The sequence below is a fragment of the Nannochloropsis gaditana genome, assembly GCF_000240725.1.
Source record: "Nannochloropsis gaditana CCMP526 unplaced genomic scaffold scaffold175, whole genome shotgun sequence".
Lineage (NCBI taxonomy): Eukaryota > Eustigmatophyceae > Eustigmatales > Monodopsidaceae > Microchloropsis > Microchloropsis gaditana.
The window spans coordinates 22,713-46,166 of NW_005803778.1; the positions used below are offsets into that span (position 1 = coordinate 22,713).

At 59.4% G+C, this 23,454-nt stretch overlaps 5 protein-coding genes across 5 annotated transcripts; 3 read left to right on the forward strand and 2 right to left on the reverse strand.

Annotated features, from left to right (window-relative positions):
• Positions 1–1,039: 1,039 nt before the first annotated feature.
• Positions 1,040–5,821, reverse strand: CHLH2 (protoporphyrin IX Mg-chelatase subunit H; the record flags this gene model as incomplete). Its single annotated transcript, XM_005855526.1, has 6 exons — positions 1,040–2,475; positions 2,644–4,140; positions 4,179–4,373; positions 4,509–4,591; positions 4,705–5,261; positions 5,411–5,821. The coding sequence occupies 6 exons, from the start codon at positions 5,819–5,821 to the stop codon at positions 1,769–1,771; spliced, it is 3,450 nt and encodes a 1,149-aa protein (XP_005855588.1). The 3' UTR covers positions 1,040–1,768.
• Positions 5,822–8,057: 2,236 nt separating this feature from the next.
• SPCS3 (signal peptidase complex subunit 3) lies at positions 8,058–10,031 on the forward strand (the record flags this gene model as incomplete). The annotated part of the gene is made up of 4 exons (XM_005855519.1): positions 8,058–8,170; positions 8,387–8,492; positions 9,372–9,487; positions 9,603–10,031. Coding segments are annotated over 4 exons (447 nt in total), but the record flags the coding sequence as incomplete, so codon positions are not given.
• Positions 10,032–11,465: 1,434 nt separating this feature from the next.
• NGA_0624001 (glucose-methanol-choline oxidoreductase) lies at positions 11,466–14,017 on the reverse strand (the record flags this gene model as incomplete). The annotated part of the gene is made up of 5 exons (XM_005855524.1): positions 13,950–14,017; positions 13,737–13,828; positions 13,439–13,613; positions 11,513–13,250; positions 11,466–11,471 (listed from the first exon to the last, which is right to left on the reverse strand). Exons 1-5 carry the CDS (start codon positions 13,979–13,981, stop codon positions 11,466–11,468), a joined length of 2,043 nt encoding a protein of 680 aa, XP_005855586.1. The 5' UTR covers positions 13,982–14,017.
• A 695-nt stretch (positions 14,018–14,712) lies between these two features.
• On the forward strand, positions 14,713–15,626 carry NGA_0623700 (atpbinding cassette superfamily; the record flags this gene model as incomplete). Its single annotated transcript, XM_005855521.1, has 4 exons — positions 14,713–14,972; positions 15,160–15,238; positions 15,431–15,578; positions 15,601–15,626. 4 exons carry the CDS (start codon positions 14,713–14,715, stop codon positions 15,624–15,626), a joined length of 513 nt encoding a protein of 170 aa, XP_005855583.1.
• Positions 15,627–17,241: 1,615 nt separating this feature from the next.
• Positions 17,242–19,525, forward strand: NGA_0441902 (trigger factor). Its single transcript, XM_005855516.1, has 2 exons — positions 17,242–17,413; positions 17,853–19,525. The coding sequence occupies exons 1-2, from the start codon at positions 17,253–17,255 to the stop codon at positions 19,195–19,197; spliced, it is 1,506 nt and encodes a 501-aa protein (XP_005855578.1). The 5' UTR covers positions 17,242–17,252; the 3' UTR covers positions 19,198–19,525.
• Positions 19,526–23,454: the final 3,929 nt, after the last annotated feature.

Consider the following 23,454-nt stretch of genomic DNA (forward strand, 5'->3'; position numbering starts at 1 on the left):
GCTGCCTTCTGCTGCCTCGTCCTCCCCCCCCTCCTCCCCCTCCCCCCCTCCCTCCTTTCTCTCCGGCGCCGACGCCGGGAGTGACGCTGGGCCACGAAGGTGGCCTCGATGACCGAAATGAGGGGCTGAGGGGAGGGGGAGGGCTGGAAGGCAACGGCAATGGCGCGAAAGCGAACAAAGGAAGGGCACTGCGTCCCGTGAAGGGAGGGGTGGAGGATGAGGAGGTTTCGGCGGGTGTAGTCGAGGAACAGGCGGTGTCGATTGGAAAGAGGGTGGCGGTGGCGATGGAGATGGACAGGAAGGAAGGAGGAACGGAAGAAATCAATGGGCCGTCACACGGCATGCTTCCTGATGGCGTGGAGGAGGAGGAGGAGGTGCAGGTGGAGGAGGGCGGAGGGGGAGGGCCTGGGTCAGATGACGAGGAAGACTCGATGGGCACGCCGGTTTTACGCCTGAATGGCGATGCTTCAGCCCGTGCTGGAAAAGGCCTGACGGTCGAAGGCTTTTGATAGATTTGGGGGGAGGCAGAGAGCTCGCAAAGGAGTCGGCGTTCAAAGAGGAACAGGGAGCAAGCAGTGTGGGAGAGAAGGTGGCAGGGACAGGCTGCGTGCAATGCATATAGTGATGGCTTGGTTTGCGGGTCCGTTCCCAGAGATTTTTGAATGGCGGCGGGATGAGAGGAAAGTGGAGGACAGGCAGGAAGAGAAAGAGGAGAAGAATATGAGAGGAGGAAGAGGTTAGGTGAAGGAGGGGAAGGAGGGGTGGGGGGTGGGGTTAGGATGCATGGGGAGGTGGGCAAGTCAATCCCTCGGGGTGAGAATTTGCACAAAAAGGCGATCGGTGTCTCGTCCTTGAGGCTGCTTTGACGAAGTCAAACAGGCGTCATAATTTGGTTGAGTCAATAGGGACTACTCAACGCCAAAGATGTAAAGCTTGCCGTCAGTGTAACAATAGGATTTTGGAGAGTAGGACATAGAAAAATGTATCAGCATGTTAGGTTAAGCACCCAAAAATGAGAGACAGAGAGGATGTGTGCGACGTACACGATATTTCTCTCCGTTCAAAAGTGTTCTTATACGGTCCATCCCCCCTTCCCATGCACCTATCCAACTGCTGCCCGTGCTTATCGTCGACTCCAAGCCGCACAAATCTTCTATAAATCGGGATTGAGAAGGACTGATGAACAACGACCAGAAGCTTATCCCATTAACTCAAGATAATGGGGCATCAGAACGATACCTTTTTGCATAAGGCGGATTGCATTCTCGCATCGTCCCTTCTACGTCGTGATTAAACCTGTGGGCAGCTTAAAGAGCACACGCACCCAATCCCAAACAAATCAAGAGGAGCGAGTCGTACTCCTAGTGCATCAAACCTGCAATTGGCACGTAGGCGATAAAAACGCCCAAAAAATTTTGCAGCATGCCCTTTTCGGCCACGTGATGTGTCTGATTGTTCAGGAACAGTCCTTGACCATGGACTGGACGTCATTTGCTTGATGGCAAAAAGCAAAACGGAAATCATACATACAGGAAAGACTCACCCACGAACTCCCCAACGCATCTTCACCCCTCCAAGCAGACCAATTGTTTGTACTCCTACAAGCTATGTGCACACTAATCCTACCGACTATTGAAACAAATCGCACCTCTACCAGGCGGCGCTCTTCCTGTTTTTTCACCCACGTATCTTTCGGCAGTCGCGTCCCCAGCTCCGCGCGCTCCTTAAGCCCGTCCGCCGCCAATCCCGCCGCCCAGTCTCGCTCCTCCTACCGTGACACCACGGGCGCTCTCTCCTCCTTCAGATTTTTCATCATCGCAGAAACCACCTTCACCTCCTCCCGCGGCGTTGGTGCTGACTTCTCTCCCCCGTCCTCCCTTAGCACCTTCTTCCGGACCCCCTTGCCCCCGCTGAGCTCTATCTCATCCTCTGCTGCCGCGTACATTTCCCGCAAGTGCTCCAGAACCTCTGGCGTTGTCTCCCAGTATCCCCTCCCATTCGCTTCCAACATCCTCTTCACCACGTTGCGCATCGCCTCTGGGTTGTTGTCCATCAGTTTTTGCGCCATCTTTTCGTCCAATACGTACCTCTCCACCGCCCCGTCGTAGACCCATTGATCCCGAAAGCCAGCCGTGCTACTCCAGCCTACCAACGCCGTCATCCGCTGGCTGATCTCGTAGGCTCCTCCTGACCCTTGTGCTGCCATTGCTTCCGCCCACTTCGGATTCAGAAGCTTGCTTCGATATTCCAACCGAAGGGTCGCTTCCAGCTCCTGCGGTGCCACGTCCTTGGTGAAGGCCTCCACGATTGACACTTTGACTACCCTTTTCTTCTTCTCTTCTCCCTTTCCTCCCTGCTGGTCAGAATCCGCCCGGCCCTGCGAGGGCGCTGGCTGGGCTCTGGGAGGGGCGGCAGTGTTTTTACCTGACCGGTCAGGGGCGTTCGCGATATTTTCAGCGGCTTTCTTGAGCGCGCCTGAGAGCCAGGGAGACAAGGCAAAGAGGGAGAATTGCGGGGCATGAGTAGTAGAAAGAGTACACGTCCCACCGTGAAATCAATGACGCATACGCTCGGATCTAACCATTCCTACTCTTCGTATGCCACGTTCCTCCCTCCCTTCCTCCCTCCCTCCCGCCCACTCACCCGTGTTGGCGTAGTACTCCTGGATGTCTGACAGGCCGTACTCGACCGAATCGATCTCCTGCACGATCCTCTCCGTGGTGCCCAGCAGCTCCTTCAAGACCCCGTCCCGTTTCACCCCGTTTTCCCTCTCACCTTTTCCAAAACTGTAGGCGTTTCGACTCGCCCACGTCTCCCCCAGCTCCTCCTCCTGCTCCCACTCACCATTTCCAACCCGCTCGTTGACGAGGCTCCCGTAGTCGCCCGCGGGGTTGCTGAACAACCTGGCCGTCGGCCGATCCTCCCCTTGCTCTTTGAGTTTGTTCGCATGCTTCTTGATGTAGTTCATGTCCTCACTCTCGCCCTCCGCCGTCGCCGCACGCTCAAAGAGATCGTCCAGCAAGTCGACCACGTTGGAGAAAGAGTCCCGGAAAATTCCTGACAAGGACGCCAGCACATCGATCCGAGGCCGGCCGAGCTCGGCCAAAGGCACCAGTTCGTACCGGACCACCCGCCCCGTCGCCTCCTTCACGGGCCTCGCCCCCACCAAGGCCAGGAGGATCGCCACGCTCTCGCCCCGGGTCTTGATCGCGTCCAGGCCCCAGAGCATCACTGCCACGGTCTCCGGGTAGCCGCCGTCGGCCGCTTGGTGCTGCGCCAGGATTTTTCGTACCGCCTCTTGGCCCCTCGCCCAAGCCCCTGGGGACGGCAGGCGGTAGGGATCGAGGGCGTGGATGTTCCTCCCGGTTGGGAGCACGCCTAGACCGTCCCTCAGGAGGTCTCCCCCCACGCCCGGAAGCACGTACTCCCCGTTCAAGCCCTTGACGAGCGAGGCCAGTTCCTCTGTATTCTGCTCCAACATCTTCTTAATCTCGATCGCTTCCACTACCCTTTCCCTCAAGCCCTCCTTCACGTTCTCGCTCGGCGCCTCGGCTATTTCCTCCATCGTGCCCCAGCCCACTGCAACTTCCTCCTCCAGCCTCGCCTTGGCCTCTCGGTCCCCCCATGCCCGGCGCAGGCGCAAGGAGTAGAAGCGCAGCAGGTCGTTGGGTCGGTAAAGAGTCATGGCGTACTTCTCCTCGTTGGAGAGGCTGTTGTACCAGTGGGTGACCGGCCTCCCGTCCCCCCTTTCCAGTTCGCGGAGCAGCGCCTCCGTCACGTCCTCGACCCCGCATTCCCCGGGACCAGACCCATGCGAGAGCTGCCCTCCCTCGGCGGAGAGTGGGGCAGAAGGAGGGGAGGAGGGCGAGGAGGCGCGACACGAGGCGACCAGATCCGAAAGAAGACTCTTTGCAGAGGCCGCGGGCGGGGTGGGTAGCCCGGCGATGGCCTCAAGGAGGAGGGGGGGGAGGTCCTGGTCGAAGTAGGCGTCCAGGTATTGGTAGACCTGACGAGGCGAGGGCGTCTCCCCCAGCACGTGCAGCCCCTCCGAGAAGAGCCGTTGCTCCAGCACCCCCAAGTAGGAGGCAAGCCGGCCCATATAGGCATTGAAAGCCGCAGCGTCCACCGACGCGGCTTCCTCTGGCGTCAGCCTCCCCTCCCGCCCCCCCCTCCCGCACCGGGAGACGAAGGCGAGGGCCAGGGGCAGTCCTCCCACAGACCCGTCCGCTCCAGCACGCCCACAATGACGGGACGCAGGCCGGCGTTGGCCTCGCTGTTCTCCCTGTACTCGCTCACAAGCTCGCGAAGCTGCGCGAGGTCTTTGTATAGACCGGCGCGAGAGTAGGGGGGGACGTTGTGGCTGACAATGGTGCCTATGGAATAGGTGGGAACGTGGAAATGAGGTGGGGGAAAAAAATATACGCGCAGCCTTTCAGCACCTCCCCTCCCGCGCGCCCGCGTTCTGGCCGCACACGCCGTCCCTCCTCCAGCGGCGACCCGTCACTTACCGTAGCCCCGGCGCTTGGCCAGGATGGACTCGGAAGGGTTGTTGCAGGCGTAGACGTACAGGTTGGGGATCTCCCCCATCAAGCTGAGGGAGGGAGGACGTGAGGGAAAGGGAGGAAGGGAGGGAGGGCACGGTCAGATTGATGGCACGGTGGGACTGCCGAGGCGGCCTGCGCGGAGGAAAGAGAAAGGTCTTACATATCGGGCCAGGTGGTGGCTGTGTTCCCCAGAGGCGAGCCGGGGAGCCACTCCGCGGTCCCGTGCGTCCCGAAGTGTACCACGGCCTGCGCCTTGAAGCTGTTCCGCATCCAGTCATAGAAGGCAACGTACTGGGGGTGGGGGGTCAGGTCGCGCTCGAAGAGCAGACGCATGGGGTCTCCCTCGATGCCCAAGAGCGGTTGAATGCCGATCCAGACGTTCCCGAGCTGCACCCCGCCCACGACCAGCTCCCCTGCCTGGCTGGTGAAGAGCCCCACGTATCCCTCCAGCTCCCCCCACATCTTTTCGACCCTCGCCGCGGTCCTCTCCCCGACCGCCGCCCGAAACGCGCCCGGAAGGATCCCTTCCGCAGTGATTCTCGCCTTGAGCATCTCCCCTCCCGCGGCCCCGTTCCCCCCGTCGAAGGTGCCCGCCTCGACCATGGCGTGCATCTTCTTCGGGCCCCCCGCCACCACGGCCTCCTGATTGATGGCCGTGAGGATGGCGATCACGCTCTCCCCGTCGATCTTCCGCGCGTCCAGCCCCGTGTCGTAGCCCTGAGAGAGGAAAAGCAGAGCCAGGTCAGACAGAACTAGGGAGGCATTACATGCAACGCCACCGCGGGTCGGCAGGGAGATACGGACACGAAAAAGAGAAGTCAAGCAAGAAGAAGCTGTCCGTCAGTGCTCGGACCCACCCCTCTCACCTGCTCCTGCAAAGCGATCAAAAGCTTCTCCAGCGACCGAGGCACGTTCAACAGGGCCGCTGTCCCGATGGCCCCGACGTTGGGCGGGAAGCCGTAGCAAAGGATGGACACCTTCTTCTCCTTGGCTGGCGTGACACGCAGTTGGTGCCAGCCCAGGATGCGGCGGGCGAGTTTCCGAGCCCGTTCCGGGACGATGGCGATCTTGTCCCCCACCAACCCCCCTAGGACCACCGTGTCCACCGCCCCGTCCAACTCGGGCAGGGAGTAGAGCACGGCGCTTTGCAGCCCCAACACCCCTCGTTCCCGCCAGCTGCTTAGATCCTGGAGCAAAAGCGGGGCGGCCACCAACAAGGGCACGTTCTTGGCGGCCAGGAGACGCGTCGCCACGTCCACGCGTCGCCCTGCCTCCATGCTCCCCGCCGGGCCCCCGACCAAGGGGAAGCCGATCGTGTTGATAACCGCATCCACCTCCACCGCCTCCGGGGAGAGGGAGTCGATGCGGCGTAACCCCCGCCGACGTTCCTCCTGCTCGAAACGGGTGGTGAGTAGGTCGCGCACGACCGTGTGCCCCTCCACTCCGTTGATGAAGATCGGCACCGGGAGCAAGCCTTCCTTCTCCAAAATCCGGAGGAGCTGCGCAATGTAGACCTGGTTGGTGATCACGTGCTTCCGGTAAAGGAGAACTGCCACGCGGGGGGCCGTCTGCGGGGAGGAAACCATGGCGTCTTGAACCCGACCCCGGGCTGCCCGATCCACGTACCACCTCAGATACTGCTTGGGGGACTGGAGGATCCGGGGAGTCAGCGGGTGGATGAGTCCCTGCGCGGGCGTCTCCTTCACCTGCAAGGGTTGTACCAGCGCCCGGCTTGCCTCCGGGCCCAAGAGAGAAAATCGCCGCACGAGAAGGAGGAAGAGGGAGACGACGTTGGCCGCCCCCCCCTGGTTCCAGTAGGCGTACACCTCCAGCCAGGTCCGTATGTCCCGGGCCTTCCTCCCCGGGACCATGCGAAGAATTCGAGGTCCAATTTTCAGAAAGGAGAGGTAGCCCTTCAGCCGGTCTTCTTCCCGCTGGCTTCCGAACTTACTGAGCAAGGCTTTCACCGACGGGGGGGGGGCCGGGGGCGGACGCGGCCTTCCCCCCCTCGCCACCCTCGGCAGAGGCGGCTTTCATCGCGAAGCCCCCGACCTGGGTGAGGGACATGAGCTCCAAGGCCGACTCAAAGACAAGCCGGGTGGGGATGTGGCCCAGGCGAGTCCGGAGCCAATTCACTTGGTCGTAGTCGAAGATGAGGGAGCCGAAGAAGACATCCGCCCCCGCCAAGGCCGAAGCCACCACCTCGGGGCGCGAGGCGATGTCTCGATCCGTGAAGACGGTCAGGTGGATGGAGGGGGAGATGTCCGCGAGCGTGGCAGCCGCTTGCTTGTAGAGCTGGACGTTGAAGGCTTCAAATCCGGCCACCAGGACGATGCGGGCGGTCGCGGGAGGGGGAGGGGCGGCAGGCGCGCTGCCCAGGCTCCTTGTCCGCTCCTCGTTCTCCACGGAGAGGCCCGGGGACCATTTGTCCCGCACCGAGCTGTATAGCAACTCCAGCGGGTTTCTTTTGGAAGGGGAAGCAGGTCCTGCCTGTTGCTGGGGTTTAAACGCTTCCACCAAGGCCTCCGGGACCTGCAAGTCCTGAGTCTTCTCCCGCTTCTGCTTCTTCTTGCGTGACTGTGCCTGCCGATGAGCGACGTCGCCTTCCGAAATAGCACGCAGTCTAGTGAGGGAGGAGACTTGCGGGAGAGGCCGCGCCTTTCTAAATGAAGGCCTTACCCTCTCACCCCCGTGCATCCACAAGGATGGACTCGGAGAGGTGAAGGCGACGACGCTGGGGGCCAACAATTTCAGTAGAAACAAGGCAGAGCAAATCAGAGTGTACCCCTTGACTGCTCCATGAGGTATCGCCTTCCTCCTGGCTATCGGCTCCATGGCAGAGACAGGACGCGTGACCCCAAATGCGGGCATGGAAGTTTCCCCGTCGCGGTCCGGGAATGCTACTGACTCAGGTGAGGAAACAGAAAACTGGTCCCATGCTCTCTTCGATCTTGTATTCGTCGTGGCATTGATGATCATCGAGCCTGCTGCAAACAATGGCTGCTTGTGTGAGGGAGATTCAAGTGTATTGTTCGATCGATGAGAGGGTGCGCTAGGGGTGTACTTGTAGGAGGTGGTAGGAACAAAGTTCTTCCGAGCTGAAGCGCGTCCACTACCTCAATAAGATCTAACGCGGCACGCGTGTCGAGTGTCATTGGTCTGCCACTGCACGTGCGGACGCTTTCAGGATATCACGTCGTCACACATTCATGATTCTGTCATCCGATCTCTGGCGCCGGTTGCCTCAAGTAGAAGCGGCAACTTGCAACCGCGAGGCTGGCCTCTGGGAGTGGAGGAGAGGGGGCCATAGGAGTGCCCCATTTTTTTCAATTATTGCCACGCGCTCGACACGCTTACATGTTCGAGACAACAGAAACATAGTGTTGTGCATGACGCGTGGCATGACGTGGGTTGAGGCATGTTTTTACGCCTTTTTTGCAGCGTCAACCGGCGCCATGATACATTGTGGTGACCCTCCACTCACCTCATTTTGGACCCGCTCCTGCACATTATGTACACACAAGAACCAGGCAGAACGTGATAAAGGCATTGTACGTAGGCATCTGGAGCGCATTACTAGCAGCAAGTTGGGCCTGTTTCACGATCAGACAGCGTCCCTGGTGCAGGTAATAAAATTGTACCTGGCAAACAGGGCGAGAGGGCAAGAATGTTGGAGAGGGACTAGTGTTTGTTTGAGGTGAAAGGATCCAGTTTATCTGCCCTTGTCTCGATGTGTTTGATGGAGAAAAGACGAACTGTGGCGTTCCAAGAAAAGTCGTATGCTGTAAGACGCTTCTTAACCTCTTGATTCTTATCCATCCACCTCTCCCTACGACGCGAAGTTTGGAACAGAAAAGGAAAGATGCACACCTTCTGGGTGCGTTTGAATGCAGTAGTCTTCTTTGGTTTTACAGTTTTGCTCTGCCTGGCAGTGTTGACTGCCTTCAGGTACGCACAGCAGTATAAGGAGGAAAGAAGAAAGCCGAGGCGGAGAAGAATGAAGCGACGTAAGGGACGGAAATCCGAGGATACGGACTCTTCGTGTAAATTACGAAGCTAAGGAAACGTATACTGCACGTCTTTGTTGCGTCATCTCGCATAGTGTCCCGAGAGTTTCGACCACAAGTCTTACGCGTCTTCTTTTGCCTTGCCTTCCCTGCCCCTTTCCCTCAGCACCTATGGCCACGGGGACTACGGCTCAGTGCAGCAACTCAACGTGAATAAATTGATTCAGTTGTGAGTCTTGGGGTGTTGGGCAAATGGGTACACTTTATGGAAGTTGGGAGACGAGCGCTGGGACCAGAGAGCTGGAAAGGGTTCAGGAAAAGCTGATCGCACCCTCTCTCTCCTTACCCGCTGACCTTACAAAGGCGCCGAGTGCGGGACAACGGTCAGACAGGCTATCATTACGACCAGGCTCTCTTCAATTTTGACCTTAAAGCCGGTGCGTGAAGTGGGAAGGGGAGGGAGGAACGGAAAGAGGGCCTGGCCCGTATCCGTCGACCTGTCCAATCAGGACGTATGTTTTGTGCGATCGGCCGCATTCAAGGGGATTCATTTTGACATGGATAGAGGGTTGGCGTCCTTGCTGCTCCTTTTCCTCCTGATTCCCCGCTTACGCCTTGTCTCCTGCCCCACGGCCTTTAACCCTTTTTTTCGGTCCAGACCTCTCCCCAGCCTTCGATTGGAATATAAAGCAACTCTTTGTCTTCGTTGTGGTCGAGTACGAGAGCAAAAAGAATGTAAGTAATTTCTCTTTCTTTCCGCAGCTCAACCCATTCCATGCCCCTTGTCATCCTCTTTTTCATGAAATACCACATGCATTAGGTCTTGAGCCAGGTCGTCGTGTGGGACCGCATCATTGAGAGAAAAGAAGATGCTGTGCTGAACTTGGAAGCCGAATTTTTGGATTACCCGCTTCGAGATCCAGCGGTAGAGCTACGGTGAGAACAGGGATGAGGCGAAATTCATCGCGAAAAACTATGTCAAGATCGCTTACTCCTGTTGTATCGGTATGCCTGACTTGTTCATCATTCATCCCATGCATTTGTTCTCCAGAAACAAGAACATCACCCTCCGCCTTGTGTGGGACCACATGCCTTTGACCGGTACCCTCTTCATGCGATCGGATCTTGTCAACTCTACCATCCTACCAGATCAATACACATAGCGGACTAGTGTGTTGACCCGGGCCACGTTGTGAGTGCGCAATGACTTTTTTAAAACAGCAGGAATGGTACAGGGGGATAAACGACATAGGAACGACGACTGGGGTTATAGGCTCGTTTGACGGAGGGCGAGGAAAAAGGAGAACTTGGACAACCAACCTCCCCTTCTTTTCTCAAATGTAATAAATGCAAAGACAAAGCACGCGCATCCTAGCGACTACAAACCCGAATCATCTGAATCAGTTAAAGAGACGCGTACACGCCCGTATGTGTGGGTAAAGAAAGGACTTTGGAGGCAAATAAGCGGCCGGTTTACGAATGACGAACATGCTCGAACCGTTACGGCGTTTTCTTTGCAAGATGACACTATCTCCGAAGGCCCTTGGGCTTGCCACTCTTGGAAGGCAGAGGCACGCATGCGATCTCTTATGTGCTCTTCCCATGGAAAACTTTTCCCCCTATGCATGCCATGACGGCGGTGGGACCAATGCGGCACTTTTTCAGGCCTACTTTTTCTTCTTCATCAAAGCGGTACGAGTTGAGCAACGACAGACACATCTTGTCCTCAGAATCTCCTTCACAACTCCCTCCTGGCATATCAGCAGGACAGGAGTCTCTGCAGCGAGGCTTCTACCCAACCTTTAATTATGGATGATGGTGGAAGTGACGGCGGGATGGATATGATGGGTTCGATGAGCATGACTTTCGCTCCATTTTCTACCTACCAGCTGAAAGTCATCTGGGGATGGTGGGACGTCCAAACTGAGGGGCAGTACATTGCAACGCTTCTTGCCATGTTTGTTGCTGTCGTTTTGTTCCGTTGGCTTGTAAAGCTCGAGACGGCATACGTAAAGAGGGCCCTCGCAGTCACGACGTTAGCTGGTAACATCGATTGCTCCAGCCGTGGAGAAAGGGAAGGTAAATCCTGTAGAAATGACACTTTGGGTGTGAATACGGAACTTGAGGAATCCCTTCTCTCGAGGGAAGGTCATGAGGATGCTGCCGGGCTTGGCCCGAGGGTTAGCTCCTTAAGTAAGGTGCCATTTCAAAAACGGGTCGTGCAGGCCGCTTTATCCGCTTTTCTGTATATGTATGCGCTGCTCTTGATGCTCGCGGCCATGACGTATAATCCTGGCATCTTTTTGGCTTTAGGGATAGGCTACGCTGTTGGTGAACTTTTTTTCGGTACTGCTTTTGAGACGGAGTTGATTAGCGGGAGGCGGGAGAGGAAGGAGAGGTGCTGCGAGTAAGATTTCAAGAAGGAAAAATGGAATGGTCGAAAGAGGGTGCGCGCGGCTTTTTAAAATGTCGTGTGCTGATTTGACCGGGATAAGAATGGAGTTTGGCGTGTATAGGGCGCTCGCGGTCGTCAGTGGGTAGTCAACAAGATGGTGTACATACATAAGACGTGTGCCTGAAGAATCAAGATATCCGAGGAAACGAGAAGACGAATACAGATCGAGGCCACGTGTTGGGCAGAAGGCACTCTTTGGGAGGTTCTGTACAATTGTTTTCCTTGTTGCCTCCTTCAAATCGTATGACTCCTCCATCTTCCGCTACCTCTCCTCAACGCCCGAAAAATTCATCCAAAATAAATTTCGCCCCCCTCGAAGCCACCATCAATACCGTGCTGTGTGTGTTCCCACTCGGAATAGTAGGAAAAACTGAGGCATCCGCCACTCGCAGTCCGTCCACTCCCATGACATGCAAGCGCGGGTCCACGACCCCCATAGGATCCTCCTCTTTGGTCATTTTACAGCTCCCACACCAATGGGAGTTGACGAATTTATTCTTCCGTACCCACTTCTTCAGGACACCCTCATCGACCAAATCGGGCCCAGGCAGCGTCTCCTCCTGCGCCGCCTCCGTCATGGGACTCGTCCGCGCAATCACGCGCACATTCCGTACCCCCCATATCAACTTCCCAATGTCCATGTCGGAGAGAAAGCCTTCGCCCTCCGAGGCCGACACGTTCGCTTCCCGCACGCGTGCAGGCCCATGCATGGCGTCCCGAGGATCCAGCTCCACGGAATACCGTGCCTGCGGGTCCAAGAGCGCGATGGTAACGAGCATGGTGCCCCGCTGGGTCTTGCTCGCTGGCGGCAAGGTCGGGGTGGACGACAGGTTGGCCGCCCGCGGGCTGGCGCCCGCATCCATGGCTTCTTCGCTCTCCTGCTGCTTCTGCACCAGATGGGGCTCTGAGATGCGCGGGAAGACCGTCAACTGTAGATCCGGGTAGTTTTCCTTGAAGGCCGGGTTCTTGCTCCCTTTGTCCGACTTGAGGAAGGCCCCCGCAGTAAAGCCACTGCTCGCGAATATGGTGTAGTCCTTCTGTTGGCTCCCCGGCTGGTCACCCGGGAAGAAGCCCCCCCCTCCCCACTGCTGCCCCGGCCCGCCGGCTCGATCGACCCTGCTTGTCGCGCCCTTGGCCCTGAGGATCTCCCCCCCCTCCACCACCCAGTCCTTGTACTCGGTGAGCTCTTCGAAGGAACCCGCCGCCGCCGCCACCCGCCCCGCCAAGGGCGTGGTCAAGGTGAAGGTCATGGGCACAGAGGGGTGGTCCTGGAGGTTCTCCCCGACGCCCGGTAGGTCGACGAGCACAGGGATGCCGGCCTCTTCCAGCTTCCTTCGGGGGCCCACGCCCGAATTCATGAGGATCTTGGGAGTGTGGATGGCGCCTGCGGTCAGCACGACATTCCCTTTCCCTTTCCCCCTCCCCGGGCTCTTGAGCCGCGCCTCCCGGCTGTCACCCCCTTCCGCGGCGAACGACACGCCTGTGGCCGTGTAGACGCCGTCCTTCTCGCCCGACATGAGCACGTGCGTCACCTTCGCCTTCAGAACTATGTCCAAATTGCTCCTTTTGTCCATAATCGGGCCCAAAAAGGCACGGGCGGCGCTCATGCGCACCCCGTTCTTGATGCAAAAGTGGTAGTAGGCAGCCCCCAGGCGTCCATTGGGCGCATTGAAGTCGTCGGAAATGGGCAGGCCCGTGATCCGGCAGGCTTCTAGAAAGTAAGGCGCGACCTGGTCCACGTACATGGGCGGCGCGGACCGGATCGGACCCCCCTTGCCGTGGTAGGAGGAGGGGGGGCCGTCGAAGTCCTCGAGCGCCATGTCCTCCGCCAGCGCGGCCTCCCACGTCCACCCCACATCCGTCAGGTTCCACGCCTCGAAGTCCTTGGGCAGAGAGCGCACGTAGAGCATGGCATTGTGCGCGCCGCAGCCTCCCAGAACCTTGGCAATCATGGCCCCCTCCACGTCCCAGTGGTAGTCCGCCTGGTGCGCCACCGTGCTCCAGAGCAGCGGCACGTCGAACATGGTCAGGGGCGACGCCGTGTAGTCCGTGCCCCCTAGACAGCCCTGACTCGCCCCCCCCGCCTCCAAGAGGAGGACCTCCACGGCCGGATCCTCGCTCAGCTTGTTCGCCAAGACGCTCCCTGCCGGCCCCCCGCCTACCACGATGAAGTCGTAGCCCTCCAACCTGAGGGTGGGTGTGGGCCGCGCTCCGTCGTGCCCCGCCGTGGCGACAGAGGCGCTACTGCGCCAGAAAGACGGAAGTGAGCACGTGGATGGTGGAGCGAGAGACATGCTAGGGTGTGTATCCGCCGCGACCGGGTCAGGAACCAACGCGTGGAAAAGGAGGGAAAAACACGTGCTGGGGCAAGACCGGAGGCAATTTCCCTCTGTCCCGTCCTTTGTCGGGGAGTGAGCACACACAGGACGTACCTTTCTCCGAATGGGAGAGAGGAGGGCGAGTTCGGGGCCGGCGGGGGCTGCCCTTGCAGAACATAGACGAGAGCCGCCACGGAGAAGGTCAGGAGGAGCAAGCTGTACCCATACAGGAAGGGGCGGTGTTCGAGCAGGGCCGTCACTACCCCGCCTCGTTGAGCTGTGGCATGGGCTACGGCGCACAAATGTCCACAAGAGATGAGAAATGTGCTCGAGTAGTCACAGCGTCAGACTCAAGCATGACTTGCCATTCTTTGCCCCCTCACGTCTCGGGATTCATTCAAGAAAGGCTTACCGATACCAGACCTTGCCACTGCCGCGGGTGGCACCATCGACACATTGTCTTCCTCATCCTCGTGCACCACTGGGAGGTCTTCCTTTCCCTCCCTGTAGAATGTCCAAAAGTCGAGATGCGGAACGCGGTGTTTTTGAGAGGTGCTCGTAAGCCCACTCCAAAGTGTGCATGCGACTCCATGGTTACAATCATGCCACGGAAAAAAGAACTTACCCAATCCGCTGATAGCCTCCACGCAGCACCATGGCCCTCGCAGCGTCCCTGCTTGACGGGCGCTGATGGCAAGGGGGGGTATAAATTCGTGTTGAGTGCGTCACAGGGCGTCCAGGAGACGAGGCGTAAAGCGAATCATCGCCAGGGAAGGGATCGAGAACTTCCCTGCCTTGTTGGTTTCACCGCCCGTCACTGGCGTGCCTTGGCTTTTAAAGGGCTTTCCTACATATTTTTGCACGTTCTTCTTGTTTGCCAGTTGCCTCCCAAAATTTCACTTATCATTTCGACCGTCCTGTCTTGTGGAGGAATTAATCCGGCTCTCTCTTCATCTTTTTACATCGCAGAGAGCGGAGGTCATTCTGCACAGGTAATGGCCGCATGCCGCATACCAACGAGGGGGAGGTGTCACATTTCTTGGACAGGTACCGCACTTTCATCAGCGTGTACTGGCAACAAGAGATTCGCGACGAGCCAGACGGATGCAGCCAAATGGCGTCAGATCTACGGCCAAAAACCTCCCCCCCATGCCGGAAAAAAAGCCTTGCCTCCCCAAGAACTCGCCCGGCTGGACGCTAGAAACGGCATCCTCGTTGCCCAGGAATCAGACGAAGGCATTAAAACTTTCAGAGCTTTTGCTGGAGGGAAGGAAGATTACGTGTTGCGCTTCGGTGACCATGTGTGCGTGATAGGCAAGAACGGGGCGGGAAAGTCCTTGTTTTGTCAGGCGCTCGGCGGGCATAGAGAGGTCCTGCCTCACGGGATGATGGGTATGGAAGATACAGAAGAATCTTTTCAGGGTGCAGATGCCAAGCAAGAGCGGCTCGAGGGGACCGGGTGCAAGGAAGCGGAGAAAGAAGGCGCCGGGAAAGCCACCGGGCGAGAGGGTGTCATGTTCATGTCCTTCAGCATGCATGGGCATTTCCTGGCCCGCTACAAAGACCGAGTGGTGGCGGATGTTCTGGGAGGGTCAAGTGATCCCTTGGCGCGACGGCTTATCGTGCAACTGGGTCTGTACCCCCTCTGGTAAGCGGGAGGCGTCGTCCTCAGCCCCCGTCACCACCCCCCAGTGTCTGCCAGCCATTCCCTTTTCTCAAGCATCCGCATATTGCGAAAGATCATCACTCCCATCTCGTCAGGGCTTGCGTCTGGCACCCATTCGCCTCCGTTTGCCCACATGCGCTCCTCCTCTCCCCTCCTCATCACCCTCCAGGTACAAGAGGGTCCACATGCTATCCACGGGAGAGATCCGGAAGGTGCTTTTGGCCGCCACCCTGAGCAAATCCCCGCAGGTCCTCGTCCTAGACAAGCCTTTTGATGGACTCGACGCTCCCTCACGGTGCGAACATCGGACCTCGCCGGCCGCCCCCCCCCCCCTTCCCCCTCCCTCCCCCACTCCCTCCTCTTACCCCTACTTTCCCCTTTCCCCCTCCCCCCCCTCCACATTCTTACCCAGCAAAAGCCTCCACACCGTCCTCTCCCAGCTCTGCCAGGGCTTCCCCCGCCTCCTTGTCGACCTGGGCTTGGCCCGCCGCTCCATCCCGCGCACGTCCATGGTGCTGGTCACGCACCGTCGGGAGGAGGTCCCTCAGGAGGTGGGGCGCCTGGTGTCCGTGGACGGCTTCGAAATCGGTGCGTGGGCAGGGGAGACAAGCCTCTCCCGCGACGTTTTGTCCCTGAGGCCGAGCCCCACTCACTCCCTCTCCTCCCCCTCTTCCCCCCTCGTCTCACAGAATACGAGGGCGCCATGGAAGCTCAGCGGCTTGCATCTCTTCGCGCCCTGGGACATGCCCCCCTCCCTTCCCTCCCCAGAACCCTGCCCAAGCTCTACCGGCCCCAGGTACCCCGCGCCAGCACCTTGAGCAGCCCCAAGGCGCGCGAGAACCTCCAGACCGTCCTCCTCTTCGACGGGGTCCGCTACACGAAGGGGGAGCATGTCTTGCTCAACACCGTGAGCTGGCGGGTGAAGCAGGGAGAGGTATGGGCTCTGAAGGGCCTGAACGGTGCGGGCAAGTCCACCTTGACCCGGCTCCTTCTGGAGCGATGGAGAGAAGACCTCGAGGAGCGCCGGCGTCGGGCGGGAAAAGGGGGGGAAGGAGGGCGGGCGGAGGGGCATACCGGTCCAAGCGCGCAGGTGCAGGGTCGCGTGGCGGTGGGGGTGCCTCATATCGGCGTGGTCTCCACCGAGCTCCACCTCCAGTTGGCAGCCACCTGTTCGGAATGGCCCGCCTCCGCCGTCGTCCTCTCCGGCCTGGAGCCCCTGTCCTCCGCGGGGATGGTGGACCCGGCGTCTTCCCCACCCCCGCCGCCACACCCACCCGTCGATCAAGGGCAGCCAGAGCACGAACGGCTGGAGCGGCCATTCCTGAACCCGCCTGCCCGCCTTCTCCCGCTCCTGAAAGAGTGGGGAGACATTCTGGGAATTTCCAGTCTGTACTCCACCCCCTTCGGGCGCCTGTCACAGGGCCAACAGAAGCTCGTCGTCATCGCCCGCGCCCTCATAGGAGCCCCTCCTCTCCTCATCTTCGACGAGGCCTGCCAAGGTCTCGATAGCCAGCATCGCGCCTTGATCATGAGCCTTTTGACCACGATTGCCAAATCTGCTTCGTCGTGGTTGACGTTGCTGTACATCAGTCACCATGAGGACGAGGCATTGCCCGAAGTGACCTCGCACGTTCTAGAGCTCGAGCGCGGTCGGGTGTCGTTTGCCGGAAAGTCTGAGCAGTGGAATGAACTGGCGTTGAAAAGGCGGAAGGAGCACGAGGCGGGGGGAGGAAGAAGGGGGGAATCGGACTCAGTCTAGCTTGAGCCTCAGAGTGAGTGAGTGAGCGCGCGTAATCCTTACCCGAGGCGCGGCCCACACCCGGCGCACGCACTCAGCATGCGTAAATGGGAAAATGGCTAGCACAAATATTTCTGCCTTGTTGATAATTTTGTGTACGAATGAAAATTGCGGCCGTGTGTACAGTACGTTCCAGCTGTTGTTACCGCTTTCCAAACTACACCGATGGGAGCGTGGACATTGTTTTTCCCCCGATAGTTTCTTTCGCATTCACAATATCTGGGCCCAATAGTGCTTCACTTTCCAACCCATCGCGCCGAAAAGAGCGTCCAAACTTTTCTTTGTAGCAGTGCCATCATGAGGGCTTTATGTCTTATGCGTACCCCCCGACCCTTTTCGCGGAATTTTTCCCGAGACCCGCCCGGCCTTGCCGCCACTCATCCCCAGATACGATACTTAGGGTCTCGCGGCCCTGGCACGCTTACTCACGCATGTTCCGACCACATTGATGCGCAGGCGAAATCATGCTTGTCAATCAACGACGATGCGCAGCTATGGCTGCTATCCTTTTCAGTGCCTGGAATGCGCAGGCTTTTATCCCTCGCCTTCCCGCCAACTTGTATCAGCGCCAGCAGCATAGCAAGTTGTCCCTCTACTCGACACTATCAGAAAATGTCCAGACAACGTAAGTAGTTGTGTCATTATCAGAAAACTATCCGTATCATTTATCGCCTTGATCATGTTTGTCGATTTCCCCGTATTCAAGCGACTTTGGGCAAAGTACTAACTCGCCCAAGTTGCACTTGACTTTGTCGTCTCTTACACCCCTTGGCTCTCATGTTGCGTCTATTAAGGTCGAAAGTGAGATTTTTCTATGCTAAATACATGTCTAATCGCAAATTATTTGACCGCCTTAACCTCCAAAAGGCATGTAGTATGTATCTGGCAAAACCTTTCACGATACTTTTCTCTTTTGATGGATACCTGTTCAGAGATCTGCATTTGCGAATGCACCAGATAATTTACGCTCTATGTATGCAATCTTTTCTCATTTTTATCCCTCTATTTCCAATGAGGAAACGTTTTCTCATTTGCCATCCTCCCCTCCCCTCTTTCGATAACAGCGTGGAGGCCCGCGCTAATTCCTCTGTTGCCCTCTTTGTCACCGTCCCTGGCACGCTTACCCGCAAGGCTTACGACCAGGCCTGCAAACGCATGATCGAGGAAAGCAAAACGTCAATTCCGGGCTTCCGGAAAGGCCAGCGTGTCCCCGAGCAAGTCCTTTTGAATGCGGTGGGCGGCCCCCAGGTCATCATCAATGAAGCTCTGGACATTCTGTGCGAAGACGCACTGAAAAAGGCCATCGACGAATCGGACGTGAAGGCGGTGGGGCAAGCCTCATTGGTGTCACACCCTGAGACCCTGATCGCCGCCTTCAAGCCCGGGGAGCCCATTGTCATGGAGCTGACTGTGGACGTGTACCCGGAGGTAGAATTCACGGGTCCTTACGCGGGCCTGAAGGTGCAGGTGGATCGCATTCCCTTGGAGAACGAGAAGGTCAAACAGGCGCTGGAATCGCTCCGAAAGAAGCGCGTCCGTCTAGTGGACACGGCGCCTGGCTACGAGGGCAAGCTGGGGGACTCGGCCATCGTGAACATGCAGGCGTTTCAGATGCTCTCGGACGGCACCCGTGGGCCCGAGATGAGGAACATCGCGGCGGGTGAGGGCGTGGAGGTTGTGTTGGAGGAGGGGCGATTCCTTCCGGGCGTCGTCGAGGGTCTGGTCGGGAAGCCGGCGGGCTGCAAGGTGGTGATCCCCGTGACTTTCCCCGAGAACATCCGGGACCCGCAGCTGGCCGGTATCAAAGCCGAGTTCGAGGTGGAGATATTGGAGCTGAAAAACCGGATCGTTCCTGAGATTGATGAGCAGTTCGCCAAGGAGATTCGACCGGACTTGACGCCGGAGGGAATCAAACAAGAGGTTGTGGACGCCGTGAATGCCGATGCGGAGGAGCGGACCAAGATGAACCGCAACAAGGCTCTGGAGGAGGCGCTGCTGGCAATCACTCGGGCCGAGATCCCGGAGTGCTGGATTGTGGAGGAGACGCGGCGGAAGTTCGCCTTGATGATGCAAGAGATGTCCACGCAGGGCAAGTCGGAGGAGGAGGTGAAAAAGATGATAACCAAGGAAAACTTCGAGAAGTATCGAGAAATCGCCTATCCGCAGACGGTCAAGACTTTGATGCTGGGTGTGGCGACTGCCAAAGTGGCAGAAGACGAGGGTTTGCAGGTGGACCCGCTAGAGCTGCAGGACCAGATCGATTTGAGAAAGCTGGAGGCGGAGAGACAAGGGCTGGACGAGAAGGCCTTGCGCGATCAGCTCGAGGCGAAGCTCTTAGCAGACATGGTCTTGGATCGTCTCGCGGACCAGGCGGATATAACGTACGTGGACGTGAGCGACGATGCTTGAGGGAACAGGGACACAGGCAGGGGGAAAAGGGGCCAGGGGGGGAAGTTCACATGGTTGGCAAGGCAATAGGCGACATGCCCCGTCCAGAGGCAGGCGGGAGGCGGCACAGGTGGTTTGTAATTGTGTCGCAAATATCTTTAAAATCGAGAGATTGATGTCGGGAGCTGGAGCAAGAAGGAGCGGTGGAGACAGGAGAGGGAGGACGCCGTACGAGGGAGGGTCAGCACATAATGGGTTCTCGCATGAGGACATAAAAGACGAGCATGAGGCAGGACGGCGCATAAAGAAACACGCGTGTGGACGAAGACAATAAAATGCGCGAGGCTACGGACTAGATAGCTTGATTAATTCTTTCGCTCCTCGGAGCTTGAAGGTGCACACTGTACACTATCTACACGCATGTGTGTGAGCGAGAGTCGTACACAATGTACTTTGAGTGAGCATGTCTCTCACCCGTTTACTGGAAAATCGTATTTCCAGGACCGTCCCCACTCCAACCTCGTCTTGACCTGGTTTACTCCTGTGATCATAGAAACGCCTTGAGAAAGCTCATGGCCCCGCCCCAGGCCTTGGACTCCCTCGCGAGACTCCGACTGAGGGAGGCAAGACTGTCCGCGTCCTTTCCTCCGATGCCCCCACTCTCACTCTCCTTGCCCAGCGACGGCTGCACCCCATGAACAGGCTCCATATCATCCCCTCCTGAGACTCTCCGGGCCCGCTTCCTTCCACCTCCTCCCTCTCCCTCTTCGCTATTTCCCCCCTGCCCATCCCTCCCCGGCGAGGACGGGTCCTCGTAGACATCTCCCTCCCTTCCCCCTTTCCCCGCCCCCCCCGCGGACTCCTCCAAGCTGACCATGGCCATCTCCGCATCCAATGCGTACGCTGCCCGCCCTGCTCGTTTCCGGCGTCGACCGCTCCGGAGCAAGCTCCCAATGCCGCCACTCCATCCCCCATCGCTTCCTAGACGACGCGAGGTCGCCTCTCGGTAGTGGAAGAAGTCCTCGTGCGCCCGCCCATGCCCCTCGTCCAGGTCCATCTCCTGGTATTCCCGCAGACTTGTCCCCTCCCTCCCACCCTCCTCGCCCTCCTGATTCGGTCCCCCATGCAGATGATACGCCCACCGCAAGGGAGGGCCTTCCGCGCCCCCCGTCCCGACCGCTATCCCGTCCCCCGCTCGACCGCAGCCCAAGCTCAGACGATCCACCACCATGGCCGTGAACAACCGGTTCCACGGCGCCACGGGTCCCGCCTCTCCCCCCCTGCCCTCCTCATACCATTCCGCCCGCGCTTCCAATGCCAACCCCCGGGCGAACTGAGCGAGCTGCGCAGAGACACCGAGCGACCACCCCTGCCCGCTCCCCTCCTCTCGCAGGACCTGCAGGTACCTTTCCACCCACCGAACAGGATCCTGCTCCTCTGACAGGGAGGGAGGCAAGGCGGGGAGCGCGACAGCATCCAGGAGATTCTCAAGCCGCAGCAGCCGTCGAGGATCGTTCCACCCCAGGGCAAGGCTGTATCCAGTCCCAACCGCGGCTGTTGGCTTGCCTTCTGCAAATCCATTTGGAATTCGGCGGCGGCGCAGGCCAAAAAGGCCCCGTGCAGCCCGCTGTCCCGGACGAGGAGAGGCGGGGGAGCGAAAACCCACCCGCGTCATGTCCGACCACAGGGCGCGCGGCACCACTCCTGTCGCACCTCCCTTCTCCTTTGTGGTCTCCGCGCCACCCGATCCCCAGCCAGAGGCCGCGGTGGGGATGGACGCAAATTCGGGGACTGGCCAAGGGACCATGGAGAGGGCGGGGGCACACAACTGATCACGAACGTCAGCCAAGGCTTGGTTGACAGTCTGCTGACAGCCCGCTGGCGTGGCCTCAAAGACATCGCCCGCCCGCCCTGCCCCCCCGTCCTGGACTGCAGGCCTGAGTCCCGCCTTTGCGTTCCGCTTTCCTTTCCAGAGGGCCTTCCGCACGGCCCTCCCCACCACTGAGACCAACGTCTCGCGGACCAAGAGAGGTGTTCCGGGGCAGGTCTCTCCCAAAAATCCGAGGGCGTCGCCCAATGCCTCGCGGGCCCTGGCTTCCCAGTTCCCCTTCTCCAGCCCCTCGTCCTCCCCGCCTGACGCTGCCAATGCCCCGGTGCTAAAGACAACAGTTGGGGGAAGCGTGCAGACCTCCCACTCGAAGCCCACAGCCTCCGCGTCCCGGGTGAGAAAGCCCCGCTGCCCCAGCTCTAGAGCCACCGCGATCTTCTGCCGCACATCCATGTCATTCTCAAGGCCCTTCTCGACTCTCTCAGCCGCCCGCCGGTCCACATACGTGTCCAGCGCGTGCGCCGCCTCGGGTCCCAAGCATATCAAGAGCGGGATCCCCGGCGTGGTGCCTCCCACCAAGGCTCGCACGTCCCTCTTGCACGCCCGCCAATACGCATTCCCGCCCTCTGCCCCCCCCTCCCCCCCCTTCTTGCACCCCCTCATCCGGAGTAGGCTCTGCGAATCCCGGCGCGGGCAAGTGAAACAAGAGCGCATGAGCTACCTCCTTCCTCGAGTCTTCCCCCCTTTCTATGATGCTCTCCCTCGACAGCATCTTGACACAGAGGCTCAAATTGATTTCCTCGCCCGCTCCGTCTTCCCCACGCCGCGCCAAGCGATGTTCTGCTTTCCACAGCACACGCTCCTCTCTCCTTTTCCCGCTCTTGGCCACCGCGTCCCCGGACCCCTTCCTCCAGAACATCGACGAGGTCGACCAGGAAGAAGAGGTCGAGGGCGAAGAGATAGAGGGAAGCGTGAGGGCGCCGAGCAACCACGCCCCCGCAGGATCCATCGCGTCGGCCACCACCGCCAGCTTCCAGCCCAGGAGGGAGGGAGGGGCGGGGTCGTGGCGCGGATCCAGGAGGCTCACACAGTCCTGCCGGTGCCGGGCCCAGAGTTTATTTCCAACGATCTTGGGGAGGTCTAATGGGGCGGGAGGGAGGATGGGGGGGGAGGGAGGGGGAGAGGCGGAGGGAGGCGACCGAGCTGGGGAAACGAAGGAAGCGTCGATGAGGGCGGGAGCCCGAGCCCGCCACCTGCTTATCGCTCAGGGGGAGGCGGGGGCGGAGGGGCTGGAGCAACGACAGCAACGAGGAGGCCGACACAGCAGGTGCGGCTCCGGTGAGGTGCGGGGGAAGGACTCCTGTGGCGAGCACCGTCTCAAAGCGGAGGCGCTCCCGGTCTTCCTGCTCTTGCTCGTGCCGGGCCACGGCCACCCACCTCTCCCAGGCCTGGCATCGGCGCCTTCGGGTGTGTAGAAGCGAGAGCTTGCGCAGGGCCCGGCGCACTCGCTCCTTGACTTCTCCTTTCCGCGCCGCCACTTGGACCTGGGAGAGACGCGCTTCGGCCAAGAGCGCCTGAGCACGTTCTTCGTTTCCATGCCACGAATCATGGATGGGCTCGGGGGGAAGGGGGCCACCGTGATGCTTGCCGTCTGAGGACTGGCCTTTCTGCTCTTGCTTGCCAACCCTCTCCGTATTTCCGCGTCGCAGAGTCCCCGCCATGCTTTCCATCCACCGGTCTCGCTCCTCCGTCATCGCATCTCCCCCCATGCCTCCCTCTCCCCCCTGCCTTCCTTCCCACGTGCCCACGGGCTCCGCGACAGGCGGCTTTTGGAAGGATGGAAGGAGGGCAGGTTTGGAGGGCGGGATAGAGGGCAGCGCCGACCCTTTCCCGGTCCTGCCGGACGCTCCCTCCGACTCGTTAACAACTCTTTCTCCCGAGGCAGTCTTTTCCATCCAAGGAACCTGGCCTCTTTTTCCTTTCGTCACTTGGGCCGAGGTCCCGGCAGTGAAGGCAGGGGCAGGAGGGAACATGGAACTTCCGGGCAGAAGGGGGCTGGGGGCCGTGGGAACCTGCGGGAAGAGCGCATGATGCTTTTCGCCCCTGCCCGCGTTCGTCGCCCCCCTCTTCGCTTGACTCCCAGCTGCAGGGGTCGCGAGCCTGTCTCGGAGCAAGCCTGCCTCCGCGTCCGTTGCGCCCCTCACCTCCCCCAGCGCGGGAGGGACTCGTGTCGTCGGCCGAGTTTTCTGGATGGACGTAGGGAAGCAGGGAGGCGATGACGTGCTGGGACTAGGCAAAGAGGCGGGGAAGGGAGGCGGGGCGATCCCCGTCGACCTGCTTGAGAGGGAGGGCACAGGGCTGGGCAGCATCTGGCGATCCCGAGATCTGGAAAGAGAGAGCGCGCCCTGCCAACCGCGGGTCAAGTCCCGGAAAGGTACCCCGTCCGCTTT

Excerpts from the sequence above, each read along its gene's own strand:
- NGA_0441902 (XM_005855516.1), top strand. The coding sequence starts at position 17,253 with ATGCTTGTCAATCAACGACGATGCGCAGCTATGGCTGCTATCCTTTTC. Across the intron at positions 17,414-17,852 it reads TCAGAAAATGTCCAGACAAC|CGTGGAGGCCCGCGCTAATT; the intron begins GTAAGTAGTTGT and ends TTTCGATAACAG.